We start from the raw sequence: 20,732 nt of genomic DNA on the forward strand, positions 1-20,732 counted from the left end.
GTACACCCTTGAGGGGACCCCAGTCCACCGCAGGGGCCACACACCAGAGCCAGTTTAACCTAGTCGTATGTCTTTGGACTGCTTTGCATCTTCTACATGTTTTTGTAAACCCAAGAGAAAAGAATGTAGCTGTGGTAATATAATTTATTACAGAAATTTAGTTGCATCATTGTTACCCCAATGGCATTAAGAGGAGTTGATTTTTTTTTAAACACCTCTGTTACAAAACATTCAACCATTCAGGAAAAAAAGCAGAACATCACCATCACTACATCAACCCCTGGATAATCAGAAAAATGTGTGATTTTTGTCATTTAGTCAGAATACATAATCAGTGCAGCAAAATATTAAGACAGAAAAATGGAATTGACAGAGAATGTTCACTAATTGATTTTGCGCTTCACTTAGTCAGAAACTAATTTCTAGGTTAAGCACTATGAAATCAGTTTTCACTGAAAGTTTTTAAAATCAATTCAGCACAAGTTTTAAGAGGCCTAAGCTTTTGTGCAGCAGCTGAAGTGGGCCCTGTATTTTCAAATTGCGAAATCAAGGTCAATGACTCCTATTCAACTCAAAAAACATAGAGAAGCCTTTATAGCAATGAGTGGGACAATATTAATAGGAAAAAATTTGAATTGACTCAAGAGAATTAGTTGATCCCTGTTTCACCCTTTAAGCAATTTGTTTTTACATTTAGCACACTAGAGATAAGGGCGTCATCATTGAAATTGTAAATATGGAGTCATGCTTGTTAAATCAATCCAGTACATCATGCCCTTTCTAATGGCTTAAGCATTCTGGTTGTACTGGAACTGTCTTTCATTTTCAAATCAGACATTGAAGACCAATGATTTCCATCCAAAACAATCATATAGAAACTGGAGAGATTTGACCGTAGTGCAGATCCACAAGATTGACTTGATGAAACGCAACTTGGTGAAGCTTTACAGATCTCTGACTGTATACAGCCTCAGAGGGACAAGCAGGGTGCAGAGAAGGAGGAGTGTTTGGGGTCTGATGGTGGCCCCGCTGGAGGCTCTGGGTGCTTCTGCAGAAAGAGAAGAGATGTACCATGAGGCCAGGTCTCAAATGAACGGTAGTGCAGTATGCTGATCCTGTGTCAGCACGATGGCTCACCTCCATCAATGGTCAGAGGCCCGACGGAGATATCGGTGCTGGTGTAGAAGTCGGCAGACCTGCCCACTCTGCGGTGGTTTCCCGAGTAGCAGCGCTGAAACAAAAGAGCAGGGTCACTACAAGAGTATTCATACCACTGACGCAAACTCGCAACCCTCTGATTTCCATCCCCTCAAGCTATGTAAAACAACTAAACCTGATACAACACCAGAGCACAGTGGTACCAGAAGACAGGGACACTTCCTTGCATTAGCATCTAAAATATGCTTGGACTAAGGTCATCCTGTTCTCTAGGGGTCTCGTGAACTTTGGCCTCAAGAGGAGACCCTCTTTCACAAGGAAGTGTTTCACCACTGATGGCTTCTGAGCACCTCATGCTGCTCTTGCCAAGCAGGTCAGTAGCCAGGGGAGCTCACCGTGGCGCAGGAGCTCTGCTGGGTCAGGCACAGGTGGACCTGGCAGTGGATGAACAGCATGGAGGACTCCCTGGTGAACTGGAACATCTGGAAGGAGAAGCGGCTGACGGTGGACTCTCCGTTCTGGATGATCTCCACGGTTTTGTCCTCGGGGTTGGGGCACCTAGGACAGCGGGGCACAGGTCAGTCAGCGGCCAATCAAGTTCGTACCTCAGCAAGCCTGTGTACAGCTGTCTCAAGTTAATGGGTTTGAGCTTCTGCAGTCATTGGAACACAAGGAAAATGCGCCACCTGCTGGCTGATGAACACCACAGCCAGCTGAACCCTGGTTTTCTTCATGGCTCCGGTCAGTCTACACCGAATACATCAGCTGACAATTCTGGACTGGAACTCTCCTAAAACAAATGTGCAAGAATCTGAAGGCCTAAACTTGACAACTGTTTTGCACGTTTTGTGATTCACTTTCACAGTATGTGTCTAAGGAACAAAGTAAAACAGACTCTTCTCACCAGTCAGTCCTTTGACTTAATTCCCATGTGAAGAAGAATTTGAAATTTCCTTGGATGATTCTACTTCCTGTTATGGTGAAACAGTTACAGCTAGTTGATGTGAGCGGGACCTGTACTTTATTCCACTATTTCTGCTTCTTTTTAAACCCCCGTGTCACTGAAAGCACTCCACTGTCTCCACCCAGCCATTCCAAGGTCTCTACTAGCAGTGCCCAAGCAGGCACCAAGTCACCCCTCTCCCAGCCTGGTCCCCTGATGGGCGTCTGCTCACTCGTTCTTGATGAGGTCCCACCGGACACTGTAGCTGGCGTTGTTGACTGGAGTGGCCCAGCAGGTGTCCAGGACAGTGGCGAACTGCCGCTCGTCCACGCCGGTGACGATGACGCTGATGTAAACCCTCTCGCCCAGCCTCAGGTTGAGGGGGGACTGGGTGAAGGGCTGCAGGAACTGCCTGTCGCGATAGGGCACCAGGCGGACACGATAGCTGCCCAAGCCGACTGGCAGCTTTTTGTTCACAATACTGTGAAGACAGATGGACAGGGTCTAGGAGGACAGACTCGACACCCATTCTTTGTGCAAAATGTAATATCAGGTAATGTCTTGTAATTTATCTGGTGACATGGGTATGTAGGAAATTTCATTCTAGTTCAATGGAATTGACAGATCTCTGTAAATCTTCAGTTCCTCAAGGAAACAAGGTTAAAATAGTCAGTTTTAGCAAACAAAGACCTCTTTAACTAATAAGAAAATAGAGGGAAATTCAAAGCAAAGGCCCATGAGGCCTAGAGTAGACAGGTTTCTGTGCCAAAGTGTAGGCAGGCACCATGACCTGTGCCCTATGCCCTCTGACCTTTCCAGTGGGTTGATGCCGATGGCCATGGACTCGCTGATGGAGAGTGGATACTCGCAGCTGAACTGCAGGCTGAGCCGCTTCTCGCGGGTGATGAGCCCGTCGTGGGGGTCGATGGCCCCCTGGATGGAGTTCTCGTAGATGAAGTGAGTGAGGTTGGTCTGCAGTGGGAGGGATGGGAAACAGCAGACAGAGAAGAGCAGAGATGCAGGGATCAGAAAACAAGGATCCACCCAGGGAAGGTTCTTGGCACAATCAAGGACAACAACCGACACTGGAAAACACATACAGCAGAGTCGTGCATTATAACCTGCCTTATAAGCAGCAGCTTTTTACACACCCTAGGTGAACTCTCTGCCTTAGTGTGAAGGGAATCTGCAAAGATGGACGTGAACAGCTTCACCAGCATGGTCTGCACAAGTGCACAAGGAAGTCAAGTCCTGTGCAGCAGGAGTCTTACATGTCAAACCTAAATGCTGTCAAACTTAAATATGTTAAGTTTAAAAGATGATTTTAATTTCCTGCAGATGTTGAAGATCAGTGTCTTGCTTTTTAAAATGTTTTCAAATTAAATACTTCATTCTTGATCTTTACTGAGGCTGCTGAACTGCTTTGTAGAACTACGTCAAGGAACACTGAGGCCCAAAGCCTGATGTTCTACATGGATTTGTACCCTTTGTTTTACAGTGAGGTGCTGCACTCAGTGCTTTCCGATCATGATCTGCTATCGGTGGCAGTCAGCACACCTCTGCAGTTACTGTGTGCAGTAGGCCACAACATCAGTGCAAGAGGTCCCGTTCACAGGGGCGAGAGATGCAGCTGAAGGCCAGATGCCCACCCTGAGGCTGGTGCCGCACAGGTGGTTGTCATTGTCGAAGTGGAACACCAGCCGGCCGTTGCGCACAGTGCCAGTGCAGTTCTCGTCGTTCAGGTGCAGGATGTGAGGCGGGAACCCGTCGTCGAACAGCTGGCAGCGGGACAGCGACATCGTGGCTGAACTGCTCACACAAGTCTCCTGGTAGTCTGCAGCAGATCGGCGACAAGGTCAGAGTTCTCCCACCTAATGTCCTGTTCAGTAAACCCTAACCTAGTGCTTCTGGGCTTGATGCATTCAAAATAAGTTTGATTGGCTCTAGTGAAGCCTATTTAGTAACTCTGGTGTCAGTCATAAAATAAAAACCACAGTTCTACTTCCACACCTTAAATCACCTTTACTCCGAGGAGCCCGGGAAACAGCCCAGCCCAGCAGGGCAGTTGAGTGATGACGTCATTATGAGGTTTGGAGGATGAATCCTTTCCACCCACATTCCTACACTATTGCCAGTGTGTAAATCAGTCCAATCACTTCCAATCACTCCCCCTCTCCACACCATTCAGCCCAACAGATAGCAGGCAAAACCTCTTCTAAGGGCACAATTCAAATATCCTTATTTCTTCCACAAAAATCATAAGCAAAAGCATCTCTTATAATCCTAAATGCAAAACGCAAGGCTTCAGGTTGAGAGGATTGGGACCTGTTGCTTATGGTACCATATAACCTAAATTTCAAAGGCAACCTGTGGATTTCCCAGATCCGTGACACAAAACATACCTCCTGTTCATTCAAAATACCATAGTACATAATATACTGATCGTTAGCACTTACTGGCAGACAAACATGTAAGCACTTCCTATAGAAGAACCAACAAGGGAAACTAAATTCAAAGTCTCAGCTTTTGAACCAAGAAGCTAACTGACCAACAGCTGTCCTAGTCGACTTGCATTCCTACTGTGGCATGGAGCTCAACTGTCTGCACTTTCTTAAGGCCTGGAAGTCAAATGGAATCTCTCCCACATGGGATGCCTCGGACTGCGGAAAACCCTGGGCCCAGGGAGCTCTCAGAGGAGTCGTACCGTAGTTGTTTTCCGAGAAGCTGCCCTGCTCATAGCAGTGGCAGCCGTAGATCCCGTTGCTCTCTCCACACCACTCCTTGTCCGTGCACTCCAGGGACCGGCAGGGGTCGCTCTCCGCTGGAGGACAGACACGGGGTGAGAGGTCAGCAGGTGCACTTTGTCTACATCGACATGAGAAACGCTGAACAATCCCCTTTGGCCTTGTCGTAACCCACATCCCAGAGCTAGGATCACAACATTTCACTCTGGTATGTGATTCCTGAGAAAGGAAACGCCAGAATGTTTCTCCTGCTCAGTTTTCTGTGCTTTGTCTTGCCCAGGGTCAAAAGGCATGCCAGAGCCACTCACCTTGCCTACTGTGCTTGAAGCAGAGATGCATGAAGAAGAACAAGGCTGACTGTATGTTTACTGTGAAAATAAATACCAGGCAGTTTCCTAAAGCCATGCGGTTGCAGAAGAAGGGCTATGTTGCCTGGTTTGCACATGCAAATATGTGTATTTAACCCACATGCTCACACTGTCCCTGATCTCTCCAATGAACATATACCCCTTATATGCCTCCCTACACACCACCTCCATGCAAACTCCCCTCCGAATAACACTTGCTCTGTTACAGCACTCTAATGACACCGTTGCCTTGCATCTGCCTTTAAAACTGAGAAAACTGACGAGGTGCCTCTGAAACGGCAGATGGGGTCTGACTCACGACAGAGCACGCTGGGCCGCCATTCAGGGATGTGCACTGCCAGCAGGCTGCAGGCAGCCTCGTAGGCGCCCACGGCGGCACAAAGCGTCCCACCGGCAGGGCTGTACTGGCACAGGTCGAACAGGCAGGCAGTGAAGAAGGGCTCGGGGTCCACGTGGAGGTGGCACTGGGCGAAGGGGCCCGTGGAGTTGGTAATGATGCTGCAGAGCTCGGAGTACTCCTGCGTGAACCTGCAGGCCTGCTGTGCATCCCGATCTCCTGCCACGTTGGCATCACAGCTGTGGGAGAAGGAGGGAAAGGAGTGATGGAGTTGTCAGCGTTCCAGCAGGACACATCTGGATGAGCCTGCTGGGGGTTTTGCCCAGTGGGGCGGTAGGATTAGATTATTAGAGCATCAGGCAGTCAGAAATCGGGAGCTTCATGCAGTCATCCACTGCTGGATTAACAGGAGTGTCGACGTTCCAGTATGATACATCAGGACGATGGATGGACAGGGGATCCCCAATCACCCCTATCCTGTGTGGTGCACTTACCCTTCAGAGGTGACTCTGTACTGCCAGCCAGTGCCAAACGCAGCATCGCTTCCTGCAGGGCTCCCATTAGGCAGCACTTTGTCGTCTTCTGGGTTTCCGTTGAAATTCCCGCACATGCCACACACGGAGTCCCGGTGCTCCTGGCTGAGCCGCACGAACAGGGTGCCCCTGCCATCGAAGCGCACCTGCAGGCCGTTGCTGGTGTTCACCACCACGAAGCTGTGCTCCTGCGTTACTGTGGCTACAGAATGGACGCTGGCAGGGAGGGAGACGGCCATGCTGTTAACCTTTCGGGAGGAAAGACAGAAAACCATGAATCGTACTGGTTTGCAAGACTGGGGTGTTTTAGTGCTTTAGTCCACAGAGGCCTGCCACCAACTTGCCTGCACAGAGCCACTCTGCCCGATAGCGATGTGGGTCATTTGGCCGTAGTGCGACAGCCTGATGTCCACAGCAGACACGAATGACACATCATTGTTGCCGCGGTTGCGGTTCTCTGCCGCCACCAGGAAAGACACACCCCCTACGTCGCTGTGGCAGGACTTGGCAATCTCATAGGAACAGGTGCCCTGGAAGTGCGCCACAGCCCCATCGAAGGTGAGGTAGTGTGGATCGCCTGTGACCGTGCAGGTGGTCATGGGGTCGAAGCAGCCCTGGCGCCCGTCCCGGATGCCACACTGCTGGGTGGGGGTACAGTCGCCGGGCACACAGAACACGTTGTTGGAGGTTGTGCACGAACAGCGCTGGGTACACTTGGAGTTCCAGAAGACCTCTCCAGTCTGGGAAACATGAGAGAGCAATGTCTATGATCTCTCATGGCAACAAAACTTCTCACTCTCTCTGTGTTGCGTTAATGGTCCTTGCACATTGTTGTGAATGGATGCATGTATGATTTGCTTACTCTGTAATAAAACCCATTATACAGGCAGCCACACTTCTCCCGCGGGACACAGCGATCGCCATCCCTGAAGTACCCTTCATCACAGAAGCAGCCCTCAGAGCAGGTCCGGTCACAGGATGGGTCGATGGCGCCGGCACAGCTCTTTCCACACTCGTTGCCACAGATCTCGTAGTGACTGTGGGCAGGACAGTGCATCTCTGCGGAGGGAACAGGAAGGCAACACTGCAGCTCTGTTGACACATCAGTTTCAGGCACGAGGGGAAGACGTGGCAAACTCCATGGGCACGGGCCGGAATCTTACCGCATGGCATTAGATCTCTCCACGGGTACACCCTGGAGTTGGCGGCGTGGCAGGCGGCCATGTAGGCCTGGACGGCTTGGCACAGGACGGAGTCCCCCCCCCTGGGCAGGACACAGACGTCGTAGACACAGCTGTTGAAGTAGGGATCCGGGTCGACCCGGGTGTGGCAGAAGCTGAAGGGACCCTCAGGGGAGCGCAGGATGCCACACTGGCTGCGGGCGATGAAGTCTTGGTGGCAAGTCGGGCAGGAGTCGCCGCAGCCATAAGAGCAGTTGCCGTTGGCATCGGAGCTCCAGGACCGGGCGAACTCTGTGACCGTTGGCATCAGGTGCCCCGAGCGGGCAGAGAAGTCGTCGCTGGGCAGCCCGTTGAAGTTCCCACACAGCCCGCAGGTCTGGCCCCGGTAACTCGGTGGCAGGGAGATGGCGAGAACGCTGCTCCCATCATAGGTGACGGTCAGTCCGAAACGGGTGGTGAGGATTGTGTGAATCCCACTCTGGTAGATGGACAAGGGACCCTCATGCAGGAGCACTGGGAGACTGTGGGTCTGGCCATCCACCTGTGCAGACAGATCCAGTGAGAAGTGGCAACAAAGTTTTGGAGACTTGTTTGCAAGATACTGCTTAATCAGGGCACTGTAACCATAAACTACCTTGTTAGGAAACTGCCTCCTAGAACAGAGCTCAACCCTTACGACAATCCGAACAGGACATTTACGAGAACCGTTGCTGATCCTAGCGACAGGTTCTGCTGAGTCTGCCACAGCCTCCTGTCAAATTCTTTGAAGGGCTTGTTAAGCAAACGGAAGCATTTTCTTACCTCTACCATTCCATGTCTGTCCCGGGAGATGTGCACGTGGTGCCCGTACACGTGCACAAAGACCTCAGCTGTGAAGGACACTGGCGAACCCTCATTCCGCGCCTCGATACTGAAGTCCTCCAGGCCACTGGTGGCGCTGCAGAGCTGTGCAAGCACATAATCGCACGTCCCCTGGTAATCGAAGCGGCGGCCATCGAAGGTGAGGTAGTGGGGGTCTCCTGCAGCGATGCACATGCCGTGAGGGTTAGGGTGACACCCGTAGATGCCCTCCGATACCCGGCAGGACTCCAGGGGACCACAGGAGGCAGGTGCGCAGGAGACGCGTCCCGTCGTGCCGTTGCAGGTGCAGTAGGAATGGCAGCCGTTGCCCTCCCAGAAACTCTGCCCCTCCTGATAGTACCGTCCCTGGTACTCGCACCCACATTCAACCGGCAGCACGCATTTCCCATCACTCATCACGTGCCCGAAATCACATTGGCACCCCTCCTGGCAGGGAGAGCGGCACTGAAACTGGAAGGTGAGCCCAGGGCAGGTGGCTGGGCAGGCGGTTCCGCACAGCTGGTAGCTGCTGTGATCAGGACAGTCCAGTTCTGTCCAACAGAGAGAGGAGGAAGCAGACAGACATCACCAATAGGCACTCAGCTGTATTGCCAACAAAAGTGCACTATAAAACAATATGAGAAACCCAGAGCCCTTTTGAATGAATTTACAACCCCAGACATTATGTAACTGGCCAGTTTCCTTATAATGTTTTATGTGATAATCATTGTTAAGACGTACATTACTTAGAAGGGTAGGTTACGCAAACAGATGATTGTGTTGATTAGGTACACGCTCTAAACCCATGTTAAAACCAAATTGCTAGACTATGGACAGTTGTGTAGAAGAGATCTGTTTGTCGCTTTGCAGCGCTTCAATATAAAATACCAAAGCACCACGTTCTCTCTCCTGGCTTGTTTTCACTCTGCTGACAGAGAGGGACACTGACCACAGCCGGTGAGGTTCCTCCAGGGGAAGATGGGGAGGCGGCTCTGCTGGCAGAGCAGGGCGTAGTTCCGCAGCGCCTCACAGAGAGCTGCGGGCTGGCCTCCGCGCAGCGCCATCTCCTCCGCGCACTCGCGCACTCGCTCCGTGGGGTCCAGCTCGGCCTGGCACAGGTGGAAGGGCCCGCTGGGGTCCGCCATGATCCCGCAGTGCTGGGGCGAGCGGTACGGGCCGAGGTCGAGGTCACGGGGCACGGGGCCGGCGCTGTCGTGGCAGTGGGCCGACAGGCTCCCGTCCCGCCAGCTGTCGCCGAACTCCTGGGAGCTGTTCACGTGCCACCCCTGGGGCGTCTGGAGCTCATCCCACACGTCTCCGTTCAGGTTCCCGCAGAGGCCGCCCAGCTCTCCGCTGTAGGTGGACGGCACAGTCACCCGCACCAGGTGAGGCCAGTCGACCTCCACGACAACGCCAAAATCGGTTTGCATCACCACCCGGTACATCCCCGTGTAGTACGCCTCCACACCCCCGTCCTCGGCGCGGAACGGGAGGTTGACCGTCTCTCCGTTCACCTGGAATTCCAGCAAAGCACACGATTCCGATTGGCAAACATCACGGGCACATCAGAAAGGATGTCAACACAATGACAATTTTATATCAGAAACGTGTGCTTCTTTAATTTGGAGCAGCCGATGTCTTTGATTTTTATAACCCCTCTATTTTGGCACAAGCTATTCCTGGCATATTTGCTCCTTAAACATAAAGTGCCACTTGGTGGGGCCCTGACCTCTGACTCCACCAGGTGGCGCTAACTCACATTGAAGTAGCACGATGCTCCTAATGTACAATATAGAATGGTGAGGAGCATCGTGCTACCTCAATGTGAGTTAGCGCCACCTGGTGGAGTCAGAGGTCCACCCCTAACTGGAAGGAAGTTCTCAGGTGTCCAAGGTGTCCCCTGGAGAGAGACAGAGGCTGAGGGCACCCTGTTTGAGTCTAGCCCACCCAAACCACGTGGGAATTTCCACGTGAGGAATCGCAACACACGAAGATCAGGGTCAAGCAGGTAATATCTGGGCTGTAGGGCTCACCCTGCACAAAGAGGGCCTTTATGGATACAACCACTCAGGTCCCTTTAAAAAGGAATTGGTTACATTTGTGCAACTCTTCTGGTGTTTCCCAGTGATTCTACAAGACATGAGTTCAAATATTCAACATGTATTGCAAACCATAATTCAGTGGCCCGTCATCAGAGAGAATGAAAAAGTCAGATCACCTGCAGTAACACAGCCAACATCTCAATAACACAGGCAGGAGAGGGCAGTACACACAAAGTAAAAAACTGATCTCAACTTTTCCTTATAATTTATATTTTTACTCCCAGTTTGCTGTCCCGGGGGTGGACACCTGCACTTCCGATACGTCACAGGAGTTTTTCCCACATGATCACAACATCGAGGGGATCGGGGACCTAATGAAGGCCAGTCTACTAACTAAGGTGGATCAAGCACAGGTGTGACTGGTGTCTACAGTGTGGAATGGAAGCACCAGGGTGTCCTTTGCCAGCCTCTGCGGTTGAGCAGGTAAGGAAACGCGTCTCACCTGGATTCTCATGTTCTCCCCAGAGGCGACCGCGACCCTGAGGCCGTAGACGTCCAGCTGCAGCACGTTGGCGAACCCGACTCCGCTCACGCTGCTGGGGACCTTCTGGATGGTGACGGCGAAGAGGGGCAGGGCGGGCTGCCCCAGCGTCTTGGACAGGGTCAGCTGGCAGGCTGCGGGGTACTGGAACGCCAGCCCGTCGAAGGTGCGGTACAGCATGGACCCCTCCACCCAGCACGTCCCATAGCTCTGGGGGTAGCAGCCCCGCACCCCGTCCTGCTTGCTGCAGATCTCCTGCTCGCCACAGACGTGCCTCTGGCAGCGCATGACGGCGCCGCGGCAACTGCAGACCCGGCCACAGTCCTCGTCCAGCAGCACCGTCTGGCCCTCGCCGTAGTACAGGCCCTCGAAGGAGCAGCCACAGCCACTGGCGTTCACACAGGTGCCAGCGCTCAGCAGCAGCCCCTCGTCACACACGCATCTCTCCTGCGAGGGCAGGGGGCAGCCAGCGGCGGCCAGGGGCTCGGTGCAGGTGGCGACGCAGCCGCTGGCGCGGGGCTCGTAGTGGGTGTTGGCGGGGCAGTGGATTCCTGGGAAAGGGATTTGAAGATCAGTATTAGATTTCAGTCCAGCCACAACCTTTCTGATCGCTTTCCACATGAGTCATCTCGCTCAGACATTTAACTGATAAGATAATACATCTGATTTACATCCTATACAAAGAGGCAAATGATACCTGCACCCATGGATAAAGACCTTAATATGTTAAAAGTTTAATCACAATGCAGTTAGTATAATGAATTCTTTTAAATCTTATGCAGCCAACTGTTCTCATCTGTCAGTCAGTGTTTACTAACATCCTCAGCAGGAAGTGAAGGAGAAAAGTGTCGTCTATTGACCTACTATATGTAGAAAAAGAAATTGTCAGCTCTGTCTGCAAGATCTTCATTTACAGCTTTACAGTTGCTCTTATCTGGTTTTCATAGAGCCAGGATATATTGAATGAGCTCTAACTTCTCATTTGAACTTGAAAGTTATGACCATGAAATGACATGAAAGTAGCAAGTCTTGTGAATTTCAGACAGTATGCATTATGTTTATGTTTATGTGCAATGTGCCTAGTTTCTAGGTGTTGACAAATGATTGGGGATTTTCATAGAGATAAATAAACATTTCTCTTAAAGCAGATCTTACCACAGAAGCCCTTTCTCCTCCACGGCCCAGGCTGAACACCTGCATTCTGACACGCTGTGGCGTAGACCTCCAGAGCCTGGCACAGGATGGGCTGGTACCCTCCCCCCACGCACAGGTCAAACATGCAGCTGTGCGTAAAGTTGCCGGGTGGCACCACAGAGTGGCAGACACTGAACGGGCCCTGGGGGTCTTCAATCATGCCACAGTGGGCCAAGTCTGAGTAGATAGCAGTTTCGTTCTCTGGACACACTCCACAATCCTGCCCGGAACACAGGTCGTGGCAGCCTGGATCACTGTCTCCATGAGTTTTCCAGCTGTCTGCAAAGGCCGAAGGAGAATATTCCAGCGTTCCTGTTGAGGAGGTGAAATCGTCGTACCAATCGCCATTGAAGTTGCCACATAACCCACAGGTGGCACCACGGTAGCTGTATGGAAGTTGAACTTGAGCGTAATTGTAACCATTGTAATAGACGGACAGGCCAAAGTTGGTGCTGACTTCCAAAGCCCAGCCATGGTTGTAAATCCTGATCTTTCCATTTTGCAGCGTGAGCGGGGCATTCATCTGGATACCATTTACCTTCACCTACAACACAACAACAGCCTGGTGAACACCTGAGCCCAGTCCTGGAAGAGAGGAGAAGGTGTACGTGCTCTGTGTTTAACAGGCTTGTCTGTTAACTCCATCACGTGGGGCACGAGAGTCTGTTGAGTTGCCATCTTGGAACAACTTAGGCTTGAAAATAAGCCCTGCATATAAAGTAAGTATATTATTGTTCTGCCAGCCCCTTTTCCAGCTTTGTTTTTGCCATGGCTCGTTAAATGATACCTATGTGTGCTGTTTGTGCTATTTATAGGAGCGACTGCATCATGACACTAGGGTACTGTGGAGCAAAGAAATTTTGACTTTGACCACAACCAAACAGGACCATAGAAAACATGTTGCTGTGGACAGCTGTGTTCAAGTCCCACATGTCCACCAAAGTAGCAATCACTAGGCTAAATCGTAGTTGCCTGTGATATTGATCACCAGATCACATCCCATCCTGATGTATGACAATATGAATTCTATATGTCTCCTATTGTTGTCTATGAGAACAAGAGCTATATAGATGTTCTTGTACGTGAACCAAATCTCTTTGCTCCACACTGTGTGCACCTATAAAGAGCACTGTTTTTACTGTACTATGTATTCACATTTGTGAAAAAGACAGTCTTTTACTAACCTCAGACAAGTAATAATAATAGTAATAAGGAGATCTCTGAAGTTCGATGTCTTCTCCGTAGACCTTGACCCGCACTGACCTCGGCCAGGTCATCCCCCAGTTGCCTCGGTTTTCATTCTTGCCCTCGATGAGGAAGTATACAAGCTCGGGGTCGTTGCTGCAGAGCTGGGACAGGACGTACGTACAGGAGCCCTGGAACTCGTACCATCTACCATCGAAGGTGTAGTAGTGGGGGTCAGTGTAATAGTAGCAGTAGCCTTTGGAGACCCATTCGCACTGGTACTGGAAGGTGGAAAGCTGGCAGACTTGCGAGTAAGCGCAGGACTGATAGGAACACTGCAGGTTTCCGTCTGTCGCACAGGTGCAGTACGTCCCACAGCTGCTGTCTGTCCAGAAGGACTCTCCAAACTGGACAGGCTGACCTGGGCAAGAAACGTCACAAGGGAATTTGTAGAATTTCTAGCCCCATTTGGAATTAGATAGATAACACTCTATTGATTTTAGTTCATGAGGACTGGACTCCTCTGTCCTATTCACAAAATTCTAAACTGATTTAGACTATTGGGATGTCTAAAATTTAAAAATGCTCAATATTGACTGACGTTAAAATTGTATTTAACTAGTAATTACACAGACAAGTTTAAAAGCTTTACTGAAAAGTTAGCGAGCTGAGGCACAATCCTGCACAGAGCAGAACCCAAATCATCATACCGTTGTAAAAGCAGCTTCTGGCACGGTTATCGGTCCGGAAGACCCATCTCCCCGGGTGATTGACGTTGCTGGTCTCTCTCAGCCTGGTGATGGCGCTGTCGAAGGACCCAGGAATGAGGAAGTAATATGTCGAGTCGGTGGTATCATAGCCGGCCTGGAACAGAGAACAAAACTGTCTCAGTTCGAGGCTACGAGGCTTCAGCAACATTTAAAACACTCACAGTATCTGTGTGTTTGATTTTCATAATGATTTTGTACAAGGAACAGCTCAGCAGATTATCACAGAACTGCTCCTATTGTATTACAGAATGTATTACATTTATAATGTATAGATAATGTATATGATATATCGTACAGGATATTTATTATATATCCTACTATAATATATTACTGCAATGCAAATTAACTCCAAGAAGAAGTTTAATACACCCTAAACAGATTCATATGCCTTCCAAATCATTCAAATGATTTTGTTGTGAATTTTTTTAACAATTAAATCTATATATGCTGCCAAATCTTAAGTGACTTCATCAGCTTGCCATGAGCTTCACTGAACTGATTAGCTTCTCCCAGCCCTTCAGGTCCTTTAATCCTTTAGAGACCCAGACAACCTACAGACATGCCAGCCCTCCACGTTTCGGAATGGAAACCCTGAGTGTTAGGAGACAAGTGAGAGTGCAATGGCAAAGGGCAAAGGTGTGTCAGTGGTACAGCAGGAACAGCTGGCTGTGTGGGTCTCTCTGCATATTTAAATCTCCAACACATCTTCCCAGCAAGAAAACAAACTGATAACTCCATCTGAACCCCGTGGGCAGGTGACCTTACCTCTACACTTCCTCGGAGAGGGGCGATGTTGTCGTAGTTGAAGAGAATGAAGCCTAGATTCCCATTTGACACAAGGACAATCTGGAATGTGGATTCCTGAAAAACACACAGTATATGGGAGAGGAGCAGTAACCCCAGGGCAGGCTTGCTCCCAGTATTTTCTACAATGTTCTGACATGAAGTGGCTTCCACCTATAAAGCAGGCAGTTCTGTAAGCAGATACGTCATGTGGGGAATTCCTGGGAATTTGCTGTTAATGCAGAAAGGGACAGCCCACCCCCGCGGATCTTGAGGAGGCTGGAGGCCATGACTCATGATCTGGCCCTGCACTGGAGAGGGCTGTGGGCTCTTTACCGCTGAGCTGACCGGGAAGTGGCCCACTCTGTCCCAGGTGGCGATGAAAGCCCAGCTGGCATTGAAGCTGGGGAGAGAGAAGTAGTAGCTCAGGTCCTGCGAGATCTGGAGAAGAACGTCCCCTTCGGTGACCTCGCGGTACGAGATCGTCCCCTTGTTTCTGTTGTCAATGTCCGTCCACAGGCCAGCGATGATGTCCTCGCCGGAGCGGGCAGGGAAACGCAGAGGGACGTAGTAGGACCAGTCCTTCTTGAAGGTGAGGAAACCGTTGTTGTTCACCTGGGGTAGAGACATGGAGGGGAGGCTGTTGGCGAGCTTTTCATTCAGCAGTGCTTTAACACAGTGAAAACCCAAACAAATAACCCCTGATGAGCTCCAGGCTCAGCTTCAGCAAAGGTCTTGAACGGAGCGGTGTGCGCAGAAGTTAACGCCATTGCTGGGCTGCCCTGGTTCAATGGCAGACAGCTCTAGAGGGATCTTATCTGACTGCACACTGCTGTCCCCATGTACCCGTAGACTGGATTCAAAATGTAGACCTTTGTCATTGCAGTCCAGAACTATTGATGACACATTATTTGAAACCAGACAATTATCCAATTAAAAATTGAGGACAGGGCAAAACTTTCTAATTTGAGAAGAATATAAGATCCACAGGTGAGGTTTCTGGCTCGAATAATTTTTTATATGTGTACAAAAATGCATTTACAGTAAAAGTGCTATACTGTCTGTATAGCACTGTAAACATGCAGAATGACTCTGAAGTTCCTTATGGACGAACTACACATTCTTCCAACACCAGCACTTCACCCCTGAGTTCAAACTCAAATAGCAGAACTGCTCATAAATCAAGATACTATAATAAAGAATAGGTTCCCATACATGCAGTATATGGCGTCTAAGGTGAAATGTCATATCAATTGAATGAAAATCTCTTACGAATAATCGCCTGTGAGCGGTTCCGAAAAACGGGAAGCCCGCGGAGAGGAGGATCTCCCGGGAGCTCCCGTCGTCCGAGCGGGGGTTCAGCACGTCTCCCTCGGAGGAGCCGAACGGGTACATCCGCGGGACTGCGGGACGGGCGAGACAGGAGGCGCTGAGACCGGACCGGCTCGGAGGAAACCACTGCCGACCGCATTGCTGCAGCTACGTGTTCACTACTTCACAGATATTTCCCCATTCTTATCATTCAATGTATTTTTTGCCCGACTCCCGTCTAGCTCCCTCGCCTGTGTAGATCTTGTGAATTTTAGTTACTCAGGGAATAAATGACGTTTAAAGCGGCACTGGCACTCACCATACTGTGTTGTATTGGTTTCTGGTGGTGTAGTCGCTAAAGAAATAATAAAGAACATTACACACTCCTACAACAGGTCATGTTTATCGAGAGGATGAGAATTGATTGTCTCGTGTTTTCCCATTGTACAACTCAACGAATGGAGAAAACGGGGAGGCAGGACCGCGCTCCTGGCTGTGTGAGGAGGTCTGGCCGAATCGGAGACTTAGGTCCAGCGCTTACCGTCGTCTTCAGTGGTGAAGACGGCTGCTGCTGCAGTGGTGTCTAGAGAAACAGTAACACGAATTAACGTCTTACTGACACCAACCGCAGCTATCTGTCCAGAATGTTATGAATGTTTCGCAAAATCAGTGTAGCAATCGCATAATTGCGACAGTTGAGGACACATTGAGAATCAACTGCTTTTTAAGGTCAGCACACCTTGAGGGTAGCCCCCCTTCAGAATACAGACCGGAATAAATATTTCAGCGCAGACATTTTTGCACTTACTAGTGGGTGCTGCAGTAGTCACTGTCTCTGGGGGCGAGGTGGCTGTAAAAAAGAAGAACATATACCGGTTCATTCACTGCAAATAAAAATTGATGTCTATCCACTATTCTTAATTTATCCTTCCGAAAATTCTCCCCGACAGAAAATCAATATTTTGGGCGCTGAATAGTTTTGTACTTACTAGTGGGCGCTGCAGTGTCTGGAAGTGTCGTGGCTTGCAGAAATAATAAAAATAAATAAAGGAGCATTAACAGTGAATAAAGTTTGAGGTCTAAAGTTTTGAAGAGTATGGTTTCTATTCAGAATTCTTCCTGACGTAAAGGGTGTTGAAAGTCAAGACGGGATGTGCGCTCAGTCGCTCCAAAGGCACGGCGTGCTACGTCGTGCCTGGTCGCGCTGTACCTGCTGCTGCCGCTGTCGTGTCAGCGAAAAGACAAGCCGAAAGAAGCACAAGAGAAGCCCTTGGTGCTCCCATTGAGCCCCGACAGCGCACAGCGGGGTCCGAGCGAGCGCCGGTGGGAAAGCGAGGCGGCACCGGAGTAGAATGCGGTCGTTTCTTGTTGAGTGAATCGAGAGACCTCCGAGCGAGCAGTTCTCCTGGACCGTGACGGGAATCTGAAGAAATGTTGTATTATCGCTGAACCCTTTGCACTTACTAGTGGGCGCTGCAGTAGTCGTTGTCTCCGGTGGGGCCGTGGCTTAAAAAAGAAGAAACTAAAGTTATACTCACTGCAGATGAAGTTAGATGTATTTTTTAAATAATTTGGATTTTTTTACTGTAAGCTTTCTGTTCAGAATTCTGCATGTGCATGTTTTGAAAGCTCTGTACGTACTGGTGGGTGCCGCAGTGGTTTCCAGTGTTGCGGTGGCTTAAAAGCAGAAAAAGAAAATTCAACTCAGCTGTATTCCCTGAGAATTTACACAATGATCATTCAAAACGCCCAAATGAATCATTTCTTTCACACAACACATTTTAGAAATGTTGCTGTACAGACAGGTAATTTAACTTGGATCAACAGTTTTCAGGATGAAGCTGCTGTATTAAAACTCAAATTACGTTGAAGCAGACTGACAAGAGTCAAACCATAAATTGAAAATAAATTTAGAATTGCTTATAATTTAATATATATCCACAAAGTTTGGAATTGTCATTTTGAAAGAGCAGACTGTCTCCTCCAACTCTTTCAGCTCCTCCTTTGACTGGTCTTTTCACACACTGAGCTGTTTACAGAGCAGTATATCGGACACACTACAACAGGGCTGTCCAGTCCTGGTCCTGGAGTGTCAGTGTGTCTGCAGGCTGTCCAGTCCTGGTTCAGGAGAGCTAGGTTAACTGTCCCAGTTAAGAAAAACACAAGGTAATCCAGGTCACTAAGTGTCCAGCTGGACAGCATTTGCAGGCACACTGTGCAGTGATGCCCAGCAGGTTCAGTGCCAACTGGGGCAGAAGCCATCACCTCCCAGAAACCAGGCAAAACTGAGAGCCAGTCAGGCATGTCTGACCCTTTTCTCCCACGTGTGAGCGGCGCGAAGAGCGCTGTTCGTCTCTCACAGTGTTTCCTCAGGCTTCTGTTCCTGATGGCCGAGGCTGTAGAGGACTACAATTCACCAGGACAAAGACCACGATCGGGTTTCACACTGAACAGCGAACCTTCGTTCTTCTCCAAAGCCGAAACAATTGAGAAAATCCCAGTGCTAATCAGTGTAAGACAGTCCTATAATTACCTGGACGGGAAAGACCACACCTTGAGCAGTTGTTCTAGAGTATTCTGGTAACCTGAAGAACTGCTGTCAATACAAGTGCTTTGGAAGCCATGTGCTTTGCTGGTGAGTGATTGTTTCTGGTGGCTTAAAATACAGTGAGGTCATTTATACTGTATTCACCGACGGACTCTTTGTGGCTCTGGGATTTCAGCCTGTGGCAAGACTTTGACATTTAATGTCGACTACAAACACAAAGTGAAACCTTGAATAGATTAAGATCTGTGGAGTAACCTGGTGAAGACCGGCAGTGTCCTTCTTCGTTTTTAAAGTGATTAAAAAAACGTAATTTGCTGTCACAGGGCAGGGTTCAGGGGGAGCTGCAGGTGTCGCCGGGTCGAATCGATATCTCCGGGGGAGGAAGAGGGAGGGTCGCAGCCCGGGAGCCTTAGACGAGCTTCTGGGATGAACGAAGAGAGGTCCGCGCGGGCACCAAACTCTGTGTGGCCATTAGACCCGTATCCCCCGGCGACCGCAATTCCTGTTCCTCTGCGGCCCTCTAGCGGTGAACAGCGGGACGTTGGCTCGCTGTGTTACAATACTGTTAAGTCAAGATCCTCAAAGGTTCTGGTTTTTAGTGCGACATCGCGGTTGTCTACTTGGGTGTCTTACCCAAGTCAGGAAAGGGTGAGAACAAACCTGTCTTGCCATTTAGCAATGTTCAATTCGTGCTGGTGACAATCTTAAAAAGCCTGATCTTGACAGCTTAGGGAGACTATACTTGAGCAGTTCATCACCAACAACAGATCAAACTGGCTCATTGCCAGGTGATCCCCCTTCATTAACATCCTTTATAGATGTCTACAGTGTTAAAAGGTGACATGTTATACAAAAAACACAAATCCATCCATCAGCAATGAGGCTACAATTTCCCTGGAATACCACCACAGAATCGCTTCGGCATAAATAAGGCAGAGTTAGCTGATAAGAGTAAAACAGTGTAAAATGTCTACGGTATTTGCACAGCAGTGCATACAAGTATTTCTACAAATACATATTTACAGCATCTTCTGTGAGAATTTGACAAAATGAAGTTGCCTGTAGAGCAAAACTGATTCTAAAGCAGTGTCATTTTCTGCTACTTACTTGTTTGAGCAGGTGCTAAATGACCTGAAATGTGGGAAGAAAGAAAAACAATTCGTTAATGTTAAAATTAATCAGTCAATCGGAATGTGAACTCTGAGAGCAGTGTGTAGAGCTGCTATGTACATATTCAGTCCTGTTGGAAACTGTACAGATTACAGAGAGACTGTGAGAGTATTGCTCTATCTTTTCTGGTCTCAAACACCTTCAGACACACTGACTAGCACTCCATGACTAGGCTTAGAACAGCCCCTGATCTAATTCACTTTTTGGGATTTGAAGAGCAGAGCTTATAAAGTTTTTTATACTTTATATTTTCATTCTGACATACTGTGTCAGAATGCAGTGTCTGTAATCTGTGACAAAAAAGAAGAAAGAAAATGCAATGTTTCGGTCATGGAGCCTTCTTCAGCCTTCACACCTGGCCCTATACTCACCTAACAGTAGCAGCTGAAGCACAGACAGAATGAGCAGGACTCTCTCCATTGTAGCTCAGGTCCTTTCTGGATGAAAAGATGCACAGAGTTCAATAACTTACCCACACACACACACAGATGTATAAGCAGGGATGTTAGTCAACAGTTCTCTTACAACAAGCAGCAGCTGATCAGTTTTGTATTTCAATGCATCTTAATGACTACTGCAGAAAGGAGACAGGTTTTGAAATAGTTCAGGTGGGTAGCTGCGTCAGCATGCGTAGGCTGCAAAGGAACAAGTAATAGGTTTATTCCATGCTGAAAAAAAGAAGAAAGAGAACACAACGTTTCGGCCGTGGAGCCTTCTTCAGGTGCCTTCTTCACACCTGAAGAAGGCTCCACGGCCGAAACGTTGTGTTCTCTTTCTTCTTTTTTTCAGCATGGAATAAACCTATTACTTGTTCCTTTGCAGGTTTTGAAATAGCCCTCTAGAGCTGTGCACCAATACTCATAATTAATACAAACAAGTGTGCTCATGTAGAGTTAACAGTATAACAGTTAACAACTTTCATCTTGGAGTCCGATTAGAGATGCAAATCTAGAAATCGATTCTTCGCCAGGCTGCTTCCTGAAACATCCTGCTTGTCTGGTGCCCGCGGAGAGGCTCTGGCAGGTGGACTGTACCTGCGCCTGCAGGCTGTGGTGTCTGTGCCGCAGATGCGCTCTGGCACTGG

The 20,732-nt window shown here is 49.1% G+C and overlaps 1 protein-coding gene across 2 annotated transcripts; it reads right to left on the minus strand.

Annotated features, from left to right (window-relative positions):
• Positions 1-128: 128 nt before the first annotated feature.
• Positions 129-20,721, minus strand: LOC148814896 (alpha-tectorin-like). 2 transcript variants are annotated; one of them, XM_088905189.1, is made up of 30 exons: positions 20,683-20,721; positions 20,020-20,085; positions 19,586-19,609; positions 17,572-17,607; positions 17,395-17,436; positions 16,920-16,952; positions 16,739-16,780; positions 16,472-16,513; positions 16,250-16,285; positions 15,892-16,022; positions 14,956-15,234; positions 14,602-14,697; positions 13,777-13,930; positions 13,066-13,487; positions 11,843-12,425; positions 10,649-11,238; positions 9,054-9,618; positions 8,066-8,655; positions 7,247-7,805; positions 6,946-7,142; positions 6,428-6,823; positions 6,045-6,331; positions 5,512-5,789; positions 4,806-4,922; positions 3,751-3,935; positions 2,913-3,073; positions 2,334-2,582; positions 1,554-1,716; positions 1,138-1,231; positions 129-1,048 (listed from the first exon to the last, which is right to left on the minus strand). In XM_088905189.1, the coding sequence occupies exons 2-30, from the start codon at positions 20,066-20,068 to the stop codon at positions 945-947; spliced, it is 6,504 nt and encodes a 2,167-aa protein (XP_088761315.1). In that variant the 5' UTR covers positions 20,069-20,085; positions 20,683-20,721; the 3' UTR covers positions 129-944. The 2 variants fall into 2 exon arrangements, with proteins under 2 accessions (XP_088761315.1, XP_088761316.1); XM_088905190.1 differs by lacking the exon at positions 20,683-20,721 and adding an exon at positions 20,565-20,629.
• Between the last annotated feature and the right edge of the window lie 11 nt (positions 20,722-20,732).

The sequence above is a fragment of the Atractosteus spatula genome, chromosome 25 (assembly GCF_055471065.1).
Source record: "Atractosteus spatula isolate fAtrSpa1 chromosome 25, fAtrSpa1.hap1, whole genome shotgun sequence".
Taxonomy (NCBI): domain Eukaryota; kingdom Metazoa; phylum Chordata; class Actinopteri; order Semionotiformes; family Lepisosteidae; genus Atractosteus; species Atractosteus spatula.